At 33.3% G+C, this 14912-nt stretch overlaps 2 protein-coding genes across 2 annotated transcripts; one reads left to right on the top strand and one right to left on the bottom strand.

The window, feature by feature from the left end:
- The first annotated feature begins 5482 nt into the window (after nt 1-5482).
- On the top strand, nt 5483-6998 carry LOC110735397 (E3 ubiquitin-protein ligase PUB23-like). The gene has a single exon (XM_021915584.1). It carries the CDS (start codon nt 5589-5591, stop codon nt 6840-6842), a length of 1254 nt encoding a protein of 417 aa, XP_021771276.1. The 5' UTR covers nt 5483-5588; the 3' UTR covers nt 6843-6998.
- A 6096-nt stretch (nt 6999-13094) lies between these two features.
- On the bottom strand, nt 13095-14180 carry LOC110735444 (dof zinc finger protein DOF3.5-like). Its single transcript, XM_021915636.1, has one exon. The coding sequence runs from the start codon at nt 14178-14180 to the stop codon at nt 13095-13097; it is 1086 nt and encodes a 361-aa protein (XP_021771328.1).
- Nucleotides 14181-14912: the final 732 nt, after the last annotated feature.

Raw genomic sequence — 14912 nt, 5'->3', positions numbered from 1 at the left:
TTTAAAAATTCCGTTAGGTTTTTGACGACAGGTGGTAAAGAATAATTTTTTATTTTTTATTTAGTGGTAAATTAAAATAAAAGTTTTAGAAGTTTTGGTGGTAAAAAAACATTTTTTTTGATTTTTTTTGTGGTAAAAGTCAAAATTTCCTAATTATTAAGATACATAAAATGACTTTATACCCTCATTTTTTTTTGTCCTTATTAAGTCCTCTTCCTATTGTACCCTAACAATTGCCATAAAAAATTTGTCAATTTTTGACTAATTTAATGTTTTACACTCTTAAATCTATCAATTTATGTTTTCCATGTGTATTAATTATTTTTTTCATTGGAAATGTATCTTTCCCATGCACTTTTATGATCTTATTAATTGAAAATTTTACTTTCCCATATAATTTTATTACTTCACATTCTCCACCTTAATTTCCGTGATTTTCCTTTAAAAGAAACAAATGAAAGGGGACGGAGGGAGTAAGGATGTGTTCTATGCACCTGATTTTTACTAATCTGAACTTGAATAGCCTTGGTTAACCCTTATCATAATTTATCTTGAATGTCCACCACCATGATTCCACCTTAAATGTCCACCACCACGACTCCACCTTAACAACAAACTTGGCCGATTCCACAACGGTTGACCACTAACATTGTACTTTTCGCCAATAAAATGAGTCGACGACGGTCAGCGTTCATATCGGAGGCGCTTAGTGGACGACGAACCTTCGATGACGCCGTCGAGTCAGGTACATGTCAGACTTTTTTTTTTCAATCTCCATTGTACCCGGTCGCATGTTATACGCTATTACAACACGGTATAGTCGCATGTGATACGCGACTACACCGTGGTATAGTCGCATGTAACATGCGACCACGTACCGTTTATTTTTTGTAAGCAAACCTTTAATTTATATTAATTAGTTTTTAATAATTATTAAAAATAACAAAATACCCTTGTAGACACCCATTTGTGTCTCCCCAAAACCAAACCCGGTGATGAGTATCTTTCACATCGAATCATAATCGAATGAAGTGAAAGTGTGGAAAGTCTAGTGTTGCGGATAGTTTTAATTTTCTTTTCTTTTCTCTCTGTTTTTGAAAACCTATTTTAAGAAAACAGCCAATCCAGTTTGGTTGGTCCATGATATGAGTCCAATAGTAGTGTAGTTGGATAGGGCTTGAAAAGAGCTTTCCAACGATATATTATAAGCCAAATTCCGATGAATATTGAGGAAGTTATGGCCAAATTACTAAACTGGGTCCGGTTTGAACCTTATATGCGGCCCAATGATCTAGGGGAGGGCCTAATTTGGATTTATCATTCCTAATGCAATTAGGAATGGTTTTAGTCTTCTAGATTCTTCTAGAAGGTTCTTTTCATTCCTAATTCAATTAACATTAATAAATTGACTTTTGTTGACTTTTTAGAGTTTTAATCAGAATAAAAGAGTGTTTTTGAGGAAAATACGATTTTATCCTCCTGTACGGTTAAATTTTATCTGATTTTAGAAAACGCGTCAAAAACTTGATTAGTGCCTATGCCAGTATTAGCGCCTGGCGCTAGCATTAGCGTCTGGCACTAATGTTAGCGTCTGGCGCTAACTCCCTTTTTTCATGTCAGAACTCTGGTTCGATTTTCTATCTTTTTGGCTGATTTTCTCCATAAATAGCCTCTTAAAAACTCTGTTTTGAATCACGAATTCTCATCTACAATTATCAATTCCTTAGTTCTCTAATTCCTAGTATCATGTTTAGGGTAATAACTAAAAAAACCTAATATCAAGTATGATTAACGCTTTGTTTGGATAGCAAAGAAGGAAGGAAAAGAAGGGGAGGGAAAATGGAGGAAGGGAAGGGAAAAGAAAGGGAGGGGGAGATGAGCTCCATTTTCCCTCCAAATCTCTCCAATTTTGGAGAGATTATGGTTATTAAAGAGAGAGGGAAAATGAATCCCTCCCTCTCCTTCCCCTTCCTTCCCCCAATCTTTTACCCAAACAAGAGATTTTATCCCCCTCCATTTCTCTTCTCTTCTTTTCCTTCCATTTCTTCCTATTCAAACAAAGTGTAAAAGTATGATGCCTTTTATATTCTTTTCTAATATTTATGATTGTTAGTATCATGTCAGGGTTAAAGCTTTGATTTTATTGCTTAAGTGACATGCTAGGGTTTGTTATTAATCTTGTTAGTATCATGCCTAGGGTCTTGCTATTATTATGATTTAACATGATTATGATTATTATTATTGTTATTATGTTTACCATTATTATTTTGATGATTATAATTATGTTGCTTGATATTTTGTTGTTATTGCTTGATCACGCCATTTATGCATGTTTAAAGGGAATTTGAACTTGTAATCACGCTTATATAAGATAATTAATAATCTTGTTAGGGTTAATTTGATTATAATTCAAGTGATCGCCAATAATAGTTTTGTTTTTGCATTAATATTCAACCAACATAGATTAAACAGGTTTAGGGCTAAACTTATTGATTGCATTTTAGTCAAAAAGCGCACATGAATACGATCAGAATAAAGTAGAGGCCTATTATTAGGGCACGTTCAATCTCTTTAAGGTTGGATTTGTACCTTCATCCCCGAACTACCAGTCATGGTTCCAGACCTATTGGAGTTGACGATCTCCTGGATCGTTAAGGGGTGTAACCTTCACCTCGTGAACGGTTTACAAGTTCCTAAAACTTGTTGGCGACTCTTTTGCTCTAGCTTCTTTCCCTTGGACGCCACCGTCCTTAAGTGTATGATCACAGTGGGTTTCAAGCTTGGGGTAATCTTGAAATATTCCCTACAACCCTTAATTTAATTAGTAAAATTTATGGCTTAAAAAATTGGTAAATTTATTGGCTTAAAAAAATAACAAATTTGCCAAAAAATAATAATTTGTAATGGTTGGTGAGAAAAATTGAATGAGGTCAAACAATGAATTTGAAAAGAGATTAATAAAGTTTCACTAATATGGACACTAACATATACTTTCTCTATCACAAAATTATGCATGAATCTATATAACACATGTTTAGGACAAATTCAGATCTCTCTCTCTCTTTTTCTTGTCACTCTAAAGGAGTATATTTTTGACTTGGGCGCCTAAGCCGGTGGCGGATTCAAGAAAAATATTTAACGGAGTCAAAATACATTTGATAAATATTAATGGGTCAAGAGGGTAGTTTTACGAAAAAAAAAAATAAAAAAATAAAAAAACCCTCAATTTATAAGAAAAATACTATATTTTATAGGAAAAAAATATTGTTTTATGTTCAAGTGGGGTCATTGTACATCAATCCACCACTGGTTTAAGCGGTGCGCGTTCTCGTGATCAACCCTTCAAGGTAGCTTACTCTTTCTCTCTTTATTTGAGGGCTAACGGACGTGTTGTAGAGGATAACTTTAAGCTACTCAGATTATCCCAAAAATACCCCTTCTATCATTAGGGAACTTATGTTCGGAAACAATACCATGCATTTTCACCTACGTTTTAAGATTTATATACTAGTATATACTTGGTGAGTAGTAATTATTTGGAAGCATATAATTGCGTCAAAGGATTCTTTTAATAACATTTTGATAGTTAGGAGAGAGTCTCATGCAACTACGTAGGTTAGTATAATAAACAAAAAAATAGCATGTAAACAAAAACATGCTGGCTATCAATTTCTCTAGTTTCACTAGAAGTTTTGGTAAGAACGTTATTTTTAATCTATCTATTTACAATGACAAAGAGTTGTATACGGAGGTCGGAGTATCATGTATTCCAATTTTATCCATCCACATGAGACAATAATGCAAGTAGATAGCATTCCAAAATAGCTCTATTATTGTAGACAACTATGCCAAGTAGACTAATTAAGATTTTGAATGCATCTATATCCACCCTTTCCTCGTTACCTGCTAATTCATTCCCACCTACCATATAGATGGGCTAGCCTAATATATAATTTCCATGATTTTATATATTATTATTACTGGTAACTATATTTACTTGGAATATCTAGATACAATTTACTTGTACGTAGGACCTGTTTACATTTACTGAACTGAGCTAAACTGAATTGAACTGATTGGAGCTGAACTGAACTAATTGGAGTCGAGCTGAACTGAACTGAATATTTTATGAGAGAGGGAAATTAGGATCTGAACTGAAATGAACTGAACTGAACAGAACTGAACTGAACAAAACTGAAATTAAGTAAATGTGAACAGACCCGTAGTCATCCTTTCACAATATGATTAACATTTATTTGCGTCTCAAACATTTTATCTGTTATAAATAGTCATGGATGTAATATGTTATAAGATCAGCCAGTACCCTTGTGTCACCTTTAACAATATAACAAATTATTAATACTTAATCAAATTCATAATGACTATTTTAATGCGTTCTTCCATATGTATTTTTTTAACAATGCAATAAAGTCAACTTGTTTCATTAAAAGGACACTCAATCACAATTAAATCAAATTAAATTTATCAATTTAGAAGCATCATGGTACGATGGAAGAGCCAACTCCCACCTTCTAGGAACGTAGGAAGAGTTAGAAGCTTGATACTCAGTAGATAACTAGATACCGCAAGATCTTTTTGTAAAGGCCAAACAAAGAAGGTGTCGGACCACACCTTATTTAAAATAATAATTATAAGACCACAACCAACAATGCAATAAATAAAGCCACTTGATGAGTTGATCAAAGAGATTAAAAAAAGGGTGCACAAAATAAATTACCTATTTAAGCTACTCTTACATGATAATGGTAAATAATAATGATTTTAATCCCCCTTCATATACAAATTTAAAAAGCTTAAATTTATGGTTGAAACCCAAAATCAATTTATATACTCTATCAGTCTATCATACCCCTTCATGAAAGTCCTCTCTTACCCATGACATTTGAGTTACACGGAGTCTAATACAACGTTAAAGAACTATAACTCAATTAAAATGTTAAGCTTATGATTAAATCTTAGGATCAGTTTATGTACTCTATAAAAAAACATTCAATAGATTAAAAGATACAGAGTACTTTTCTTGACAAAAATCACATATCAAGCATAACGGCCATCACAATCTTGTAAGATTTAACCCTTTCCAAACAATGCAACAAGATCGATCATGCACCGTCACCTCCAATTACTCTAATCCTAATTAAATCTCTAGTCAAATCAAACACTTAGTAAATTATTAACAATAATACATTTAAAATTATAAACAAATCTTACATTGGTTTACATAGTCAACTATCTTTATTTTATTATTTTATTAAATTGGCAACGAGATACACATACAAAGAACCATCCAAAATAAATAAGTTTGAAAAGTCACCCTCTAGTTGGTATCTTAGTAATGTGCATTATTTCTTGTATTTTCCGTGTTTTGACTTCATCTCTCCTTTCAATCCTATATATATATATATATATATATATATATATATATATATAAACCACAACCTACCATTTCTAAATTAAACCATCAACAAAAACTCTTCTACTTCAAAAACCTTCAAACCAAAAATAATTATAATACCCAAAAAAAAAAAAAAAAAAAGTCAACCAAAATATTACCCAAAAAAGAAAAAATGGATCACAATGAAGAAATAGATGTTCCACCATTTTTTATTTGTCCAATTTCATTACAAATAATGAAAGATCCAGTAACAGTTTCAACAGGAATTACTTATGATCGTGAAAGTATTGAAAAATGGGTGTTTACTAACAATAATACAACTTGTCCTGTTACTAAACAACCTCTTAATATTGATTCTTGTGATTGTTTTCTTACACCTAATCATACTCTTAGGAGGCTTGCTCAATCTTGGTGTACTCTTAATGCTTCTTATGGCGTTGAACGCTTTCCTACCCCGAAGCCCCCGGTTACGAAAACACAGGTGTTGAAGCTTATTGATGATGCCTCCAACTCGTCGGCTCACCGCCTTGTTAACAATCTTGACAAGCTCAAGTCTATTGCTTTTGGAAGTAGTGCTAACAAGCGTTGCTTGGAGACTACCCCAGGTGTTGCCGAGTTCTTGGTGCGCCTGATTGTGGTTAGTGAGTCGGATGAAGATAATAAGTATAGTACTTACAATAGTGTGAGCGATGAAGCTTTGAGGATACTATCTCATCTTCAGATATCGGATGAGATGGTGTTAAAGAAAGTGTTGAAGGAGAATGATGGATTGTTGGTTGATTCATTGGTGAAGATCATGCAAAAGAATAGCTACGAGTCGAGATCGTATGCTATAGGGCTAATGAAGCAGCTTGTTCAAGTAGCCGAGCCAACGCAGTTAGTCGCATTTAGTCGCAAACATTTTGTACAAGTAGTCGAGTTGATAAAAGATGATGTCTCCCCTAAGGCTACCAAGGCTGCGCTTAAAGTGTTGGCCTTGGCGTGCCCCTGGGGGAGGAACAGGATTAGGGTTGTCGAGGCAGGGGCGGTCCCAGTAATGATCGAGTTTCTATTGTTGTGTAATGAGAGGAGGAATATTGAAATGGTACTAGCAGTGTTGGACCAGCTCAGCGGGTGTGCTGAGGGAAGGGCCGAGTTGCTAGGCCATGCCGCGGGTTTGGCTGTGGTGTCAAAGAAAATCCTAAGAGTGTCTCATTTTGCTACGGAGAGGGGGATAAAGATATTGTACGCCATTTCGAAATTTTCGGGGACTCCGAGTGTGGTGCAGGAGATGGTGCAATTAGGGGTGGTGACGAAGTTGTGCTTGGTATTACAAGTTGATTGTGAGGCAAAGACTAAGGAGAAGGCTAGAGAAATCTTGAAGATGCATGCTAAGGCTTGGAAGAACTCTCCTTGTGCTCCTTCTCATGTCTTTGGCTTTGATTAATTAGTTAATTGCATTAAATTGATGTAGTCCATAATTTCATATAGTCATTTAATTCATTTTTTCGTGTACATAACAAGATTCATTCACCATTGATTATTTTAACTTAATCTATAAATATAGATTTTGTTATAATTTGAGCAACAATTTATTAAATGGATCCAATTCTTCTTTTACACACATCTTGCATTTGTCAAATTTTCTTTTCTCCTTTTGTTTGTTTGTTTTTTCAATTAAGAGTCCAAATTTTTTTCCCTCTTCTTAAGATTATTAAGCACTTTTTTTAATTAGTGATTTCACTTATTTACCAACTAAATCACTTTGATTTCTTATTTCTTTATATTTGATGTATCTTATTAAAAAATTAATTAATGATTTGGCCTACAAAAAGTCTTAATTTATTAATCAAATGGACCTAAAATAAAAATAGATATTACACTATTGGAGAAAAAAAAAATATTATAGTAACACTATTGTCAGAAAAAGATCGATTTGTGTTAAATAATTTTCGCATCTCTAAAAAAAAAATAAAAAAAAATCCCAATGCAACTTTGTTAAATTCTCTTCATGAATCATGATATGTTTCTACTTAGGTTGTTCAATAAAGAAAAGATGATGAAAGAAAGCTATTGAATTATTAGTTGGTTGTATATTCAACCAAAACTTCTAGACTAAGATGATGTAATTGATTTTGTATTATTATTGAATTCGATCAATGTATTTTTTTTGTAAGTGAGAGTGCTTTAAAAATTTGATGACCTTCTCCTTAAAAAGTGAGTGTGCTACTAGGCTGAGTTAAAAAAAACTCGCCCAATGACCAAATGTATCTCTAAGATGCTTTGCATCGTAATTATTATGCAAAATAATGACATGATTTATTGAAGAACTTTAATTGAAAAGTCTCGATTTATTTTCGAAGTCTCATGTAAACAAAACCTACAATCTAAAAGACTGAAAAGTTAATGAACATCAACTTAAAACATAGTCGAAAATATAATGTTATATACTCCGTATGTTAAATTATTACTTTTCAAATCGTGATAAAGCATGGAGCTAGATGGAGAATATGTAATAATAATTCAAAATCTTCTGAAATATTCCATTTGACAAAGGAAGTACAATCAAAAGATGGGTGCAAACTGCAAAGTGTAGTCTACATTCATATAGACCTAACTAAGGGTGAACATTTATTGCGAAATAAGACCTTAATAATAAGGGATTTGTCCTAGAAACTTCCTCAAATCTCAATATATTAAGGATTATATTCAAATAAACTAAGTTTTATAGCTTTTCAACATTTCAGATTCAGAAAAATAAATATCATGTTAATAAAATAAAAAATAATATTAAAGAAAATGAAGAAGAATATGTCCTCTTCATTTATAAAAGACAGCAATTTATCGTATAGTATAGTTGAGCAAAACGGTCAAACCCACATGTATAGTGTGCAAATGTTGACTAAGAATTAGTTTTCAAATATAGAGCAAGTACAAGTGCGCAGCTTTTAACTATATTGTCCATTTATGCAAATTTAGTCAATCGTAATGGACCCTGTCAAAAATGTTTGACAAATTAAATGCTTATGGACTTATAAGTATTAATAGGTTTTTTTTTTTTTTTTTTTTTTTTTTTTTTTTTTTTTTTTTTTTTTGATGAAAGGTATGGTATTGATAGTTTATTTCTCTAGATTTTTTGCTTTTGTAATTACCCACAAAGTCGTAATTACTTACTATCAATATAATGTTGCTCTTTAAACCACGTTCTACTTCGTATGTTTTATGTAATTGACCTTGTCCTAATGTTTATAAAAAAATATAATATTATTGACCATTTATTACTTTAAAATTTCTACTAGCTACTTAGGATTTAAAAAAAATAAATTATTTATTAATTCAAACTAGCTACTTAGAATGTGATTAAAAAAGTTAATCAAAAATAAGTTTAGTTTAGTACAATAGGATTTAGGAATTAGAAACACTCATTTAAGGGCCTATCGGCAAAACTAGATATTTGTATCTATATGCATGGGGGAGCTACATGGGGGCTGGCAGGTGCCCGGCCCCCGTAGCCCATTTTCGTGGCCTTTAAAATTTCTATTTGGTCCCTGCAAACTTTTACAATATATACAAATTAACTAACTCATTTGTTAATGATATTTTCTTGGCTTAATTAGTAGTTAACATATATCCTTGTGTCAAGTATGTTTGGTCTGAGCCTCTGAGGTTCGACTCCCCTCAACAATAATTTTTGGTTTAATTTTTTAGGCCAATGTTTAATCTAATAGTAAAAATAAAAATAAAAAAGCCTCTTTCCTCACACTCAAAGTAACGAGTTTTTCTTTGGGTTCTTCTCACGCTTAAATTTGTTTTTTGTTCTTCCAATATTGTCTTTTTTTCCTCTTCAATGTTTTTTTAATGGTCTTTCCTCTATCAAAAAAATAAAATGCATTGTAATTCTACTAAATTATCAAAATATTATCACACCAACCATACATCGGTTTGTTTTGTAAGTAATAATCACTGCTAATTGATAATATAAATAGTTTTGAGTCCGAGCCTAACCGAATGTAAAAAGTCCTCATTAGGAGATTACAAATCAAGTATTTAACTGGGGTCAAATCTGGAACTAAACTATACAGAATTCGGGCCCCGTAAGTTCCAAATCCTGGCTTCGCCGCTGTTTATATGTTGAGAAGTTGGTAGCTGTCGAAGCAACGGGTAAATGTCGATCGACTAGTAGTTGATAATCCCTTTGTCCTTATTTTTTTAATTGCCCCATTGGAAATAGTTGGGTCAAACTTCAAAAACTTTGTCTACAAAGTTTCATTAATCAATAATAGAAAGTATTGAATTGTGTTGTTGGATTCGTCTCATATTGTATATTCTATACAAAGCATGTTTATTGTTTGAATGTTAGCTACCCAAGTAGCCGGTTATAATGTCAGGGTTCTCTGAAATTTTAAAATTCAATCAATTAGTGTTGTACTGTTGTATACAAAGCATGTTTATTGTTTTAAAATTAACTACAACTTTATATATATATATATATATATATATATATATATATATATATATATATATATATATATATTTTTTTAATTTTTTTTTTTTGCAAAAACACACCTTTTATAAACAATTTTTTTTTGCAATAAACCACCTTATAATTTTTTTTAAAATTTGCAAAAACACACCTTAATCAATTTTTTTTTTGCAAAACCATACCTTTATGTCGAAAAATGGGGTCAAACCCTATTTTCTGACGTTGACTACCCAACCCCACCCACGAAACCTCCCCTTCCCCAGCCCAATTCACGAAATAACCCCCTCCTTCCCTCCACCCACGAAACCACCTCCCTCCTCATCCCCACCAACTAAATCAAACTCCCTTCTTTCCACCACCTCGCGAAATCTGAATTTAGGGTGGTTAAGTGTTAATTTAGGGTTGGGGAAGTGCGGCTAGGGGTGTCAGCGCTGACAGTGGAGGGGAGAAGGGTGGCTAGGGCTTTAGAGGAGGGTTTAGGGTGGTCAACGTCGTTAAAGGGGTGTGTTTAGGGTGTTCAGCCGTTAAAGGGGTGTGTTTAGGTTGGTCAATGCTGTAAAAGGGTGGTTATGTGGGTGGAGTTGGGGAGAGAGGTGGTTTCGTGGGTGGGGTTGGGGAGAGAGGTGGTTTTGTGGCTGGATTGGGGTAGTCAATGCCGGAAAATGGGGTCAAACCTCAATTTACGGCATAAAGGTACATATTGATTTGCAAAAAAAAAAAAAAAAAAAAAAAACAGAGATTAAGGTGTGTCTTTGCAAAAATAAAATTTTATAAGGTGGTTTCTTGAAAAAAATTGTTTATAAAAGGTGGTTTTTTTTGTTACTTACAATTTTTACATATTATTTATGAGATTAAAAAAATTTCTAAATTGCATACAACAATTAACGAAAGTAGTATTTGATTTTTCAAGAACATGACCGCTTTAAATAATTCCATTAGGTTTAGTTGGCATTACTCTGAGTGGAATGCTAAAAAATTTTATCTAGTGTTTGCTTTTGAATTTTTTTTTTATACCTGTTATGGGTAAAAATCTGCAAGGGTTAGTCAACGACAGTCAATGAAGGTCAATGACGAAGACTCCTCTTGACGAAGGCGCAAGCTCGACGACGCACCATCAGCATTGACGGAAGACGAAGTCAAGTAACAACTCCCTATATTTTAGGAAGAAGATAAGTAGATACTTAGTCCAAACTTAGCTAGATCAGTCCGTTGGAATTCAAAACAGAAGAGGAATATGTTCAGCAACTGAAGTCCAAAAATCGTGGGCACGATTCTAGCTCCTTGCAACGGCTAGAGTTTAACCTAGCAACCATCTATATAAAGGGCAGGGCAACGACGAGTAAGGCACATTCACATCCAACAATATACGCACTACATCACATCTTGTAAACTGATATCAATATTTTTTGCATAGTGAAAGTTTGGTAGATCCTCATTCTACCAGCGGTTTTTACCTTCATTGGGTTTTCTGAGTCACCAATTCCTCGTGTCATTTATTCTCTTTTTTGTCGTGTTTTACTTTTGATTTTGCTTAGTTGATCCGTAGCCTAGATTGATATTCAATCCCACTTAACAAAAATTAGCATAAACAATACCCATACCTTAAAACTGTAAGATATGACTCATATGAGGCTAATATATATTCTAAGGAAAGGTGAGATGACATACCATGCCTTAATGTCTTAAAAAAAAATTGTTCATTTTCGAATAAAAACAATATATACTAGGTATTTATAAATAAGTTCCAACCTAATTAAACCACCCTAGTTAAATTCTTGATTTCCAACGAGATTTCCAACTCATACAAATTTGTAAACCACTGTACAAGTTCAACACTAATAATTCATAACTATAGTGATAAAATTTATTGACATATAATAACCTAAAATGGCTACAAACAATATTTGATTAACAATAGAAATCAATTATGTAGCCTTATAATACTATTAGCTAGGGATCATAGGGAAATATTCAAACTGTAATATAGTTAATGTTACATGCTTTTGAAGATTCCAACTCGAAACAGATAGATTCTATGCATGGACTCATTATCCACGAGTTCATGCATGGTCAAATCATTGGGATATAATATTATTCATTAGTATAATGAATAAGTTTTCTCTTTAACTTTGGTTTATATCATAATCAAATGAAACTATATAAAAGCCTTCTCCTTATAAAACTATAATAAAATCTTATCGCAACCAATCTTACAGACAATTTTAACTAGGATTGTCCAAGCTAGATCATAATTAATTAATGTAGATTTTAATTTGACAATTTCAATTTGTTTTATCTTAATTAATTAAGCTTGTAATAGAGAGAAGGGGTTTTGTAAAAAAACCTCCAAGCTCTAATTATATGATATTACTGGTTTGGATGGCTTAATTAGTTTGGAAAGTTATAGGGATGATATGATCAGAGGGCACCTTCCACCGAGGTGATTCGAGGATAGGTCCCCCGTAAATTATTATAATTAATTAGTTAATGAACTTAACTAACCTATATTTACTTATAAAATATTGGAGTATAGTGATCAGTTTTGAACAAGAAGTAAAATATTTAAATCCTGACCCCTATAATATTTTCGGCCAAGATCCGCCACTGAATATGATAATATGATATTCAAAACATGGCATCAAGTTCATACTATTCAGATGATAATTACAACTATAGCTCTTAATACATCATAATGAAAAATTGAACTCGCCTTCACAAGTTTGACGGAGCCTTACCATCTACTTGTGTTTGAAAGTGGAGGATATCCTTACCTTTCTCCATATTCTCAAGTATTGACTTGTGTAGCTAGACTGATTGACCTGTGAGATATGTTAATTCAGTAGGATCTTTCTCCTTACAAAAGATATGAAAAATTATACATATTGTATGATAGCTAATTGAATTAGCTATGCATCTATTTGCCATTTCTCCATCCAACTGTATAATCTCTAAAAACCATATAATAATAAATATCTATATATATTCATTACACTTTTGATTATTTATTATCATACACATTATTCATGACAATCAATTAACCTTTCTATACATTTATAATCATATATAATATATACTGAAACTCTATATATGAATGCATGAAACCAAACAAAATTCACAAGCTTATTCACATTTTCAACTCACAAGAGATGAGCAATATATAAATGTGAGCAAAGCCAAGAAAATATTTAATCATCCCAACCAAACTTAGCCTCTTTTTTAAGGCTTTGAAGAAGAAGATGAAGTTTCAAAACCTGGTAAATTATCAAGTGGACTCCAACTCCCGTTATTGAACAATAAGTTTGAAAATTGTGAATCTGTCTCCAAGTCTTGTAGCCTTATTGGCACTTCCAAATCATTACCATCTTCGCGATTACTATGTTGATGCTGATGTTGTAGTTGGTGATGCTGATGTTCATTCAAATCCGAACCTTCCCACGACACTGGTTGATGATGATGATGATGGTGATGTTGATGATGATCTTGTAATAATAACGTGTCGCCAGGCAATGGCGGTAGGCCTAGTTCATCATGTTGAATGGATACATCATCATGTTCATGATGATGAATTGGTCTACTAAAATCTGTTACAAATAAAACTTGATTATTATTGTTATGATGATGATGATGATTGTTCATCATTAATTCTGGTATAATGGGAAGTGGTTGAGAGAAAGTTGAGTGTTCTTGTTGGACTTGTAACACAACTTGTGAAGGAGCAATAGTAGTAGCATCCGGTATGCTAGACAACTCATCAACTAATGGTGGATTATTGTAGCCACCATTAGGGGGTATTTCGTTACTATTTTCGGGTTTTTGCGTCAAGAAGTTGGCGTAAACAACCGCAAGGTCGATCGGAGGAGCCTCGGAATCCGTTGGCGAGGTGGTGGAATCAACCATGTTGTTATTCAAGTTACCATAAGAAACATGTCCACCACCAAGTTGATCTTGACTATGATGATGTTGATTGTGATGACTACCAAACATGGTGTTGTTATTCCTAGATGTGAGCCCATGATGGTTTGAGGATGGATGAGTTAGTCTTAGGGTTGTCGACCGAGACCTCCGGCTCTTCCGGCAACCACCACCGACGGGAACGTTCCGAAGGGACCCACCTTTAGTCCAATACCTTCTACAACCTTTGCAAAAATACCTAGGTTGTGTAAGGCTATAATTGTTGTAGTAACAAAATTTGGTGTTAGATGAACCACACCTAGGACATGTAGGTGCCATATCCCTCCATCCTCTTTCCATAACTAAATCACTATCTACAACATTAGCTAAAATATAGCTAGGAAAACCCATTTAAATTTGTACTAATAAAAAGTACAAGAAAAATGCACCTTATGTATGTGATAGTGTTGAACATAATGTTAGTAGTAACTTAACTTATATGGGAAGAAGCAAAACAAATTTTGTGATGCACATGATTTAGAGTATTGGGCTGGCCGTTAGAAGGACGGCCACTAACAGCTCCCTTAGAATATTACGGCGTGTTGGCGTTCGAGACACGTGGCATGATATGATTGGTGAAGATGAAGGTAACGTGGGATGCTAATGCCTTGGGGTTACTCAGGTTTTCCTTAAGAGAGCAGACAACTTTGGAGGCTTAAAATTGTTCAAAAGGGTATAAAATAATGATTAATGAATGTGGTAATGTATGAGTACAAGCGCTTGTGTGTAGTTTAAGGGCTCTAATCCCAGGGAATGTACGTAGGATATGGTGCTTAGTTTAAGTTTTTCCATGTGATTGATAGATTTTGGGGGGTCATCATCCATTTTTGCTTGCTAAATGTGAGTGAAGTGGAGGTAACATTGGTACTTGTGGATCTTAATTTTATTTTTATTTTTTGACAAAATGGTTAAGGGGGAAACACAAATAGGTCTCCTCAAATCATTACAAAAGCTACTAGCTCTTCTATATTGAATCTAATTAAGATTCAAAGTGGAAGTGGTTTCCAAATATGTTAATGAAGGTGGTTTCGTTAATATTCCGCCTATATCAGAAAAAGTGTTTATACAGATGACTTTTTTTCG

The sequence above is a fragment of the Chenopodium quinoa genome, unplaced genomic scaffold (genome assembly GCF_001683475.1).
Source record: "Chenopodium quinoa cultivar QQ74 unplaced genomic scaffold, ASM168347v1, whole genome shotgun sequence".
In the NCBI taxonomy this organism is placed as follows: Eukaryota; Viridiplantae; Streptophyta; class Magnoliopsida; order Caryophyllales; family Amaranthaceae; genus Chenopodium; species Chenopodium quinoa.
Note: the sequence above shows the minus strand (reverse complement) of the source record. Positions and strands in the feature narration are given on the sequence as shown.

What these genes read in the sequence shown, in the direction of transcription:
- LOC110735397 (XM_021915584.1), top strand. Translation starts at nt 5,589, where the DNA reads ATGGATCACAATGAAGAAATAGATGTTCCACCATTTTTTATTTGTCCA.
- LOC110735444 (XM_021915636.1), bottom strand. Translation starts at nt 14,180, where the DNA reads ATGGGTTTTCCTAGCTATATTTTAGCTAATGTTGTAGATAGTGATTTA.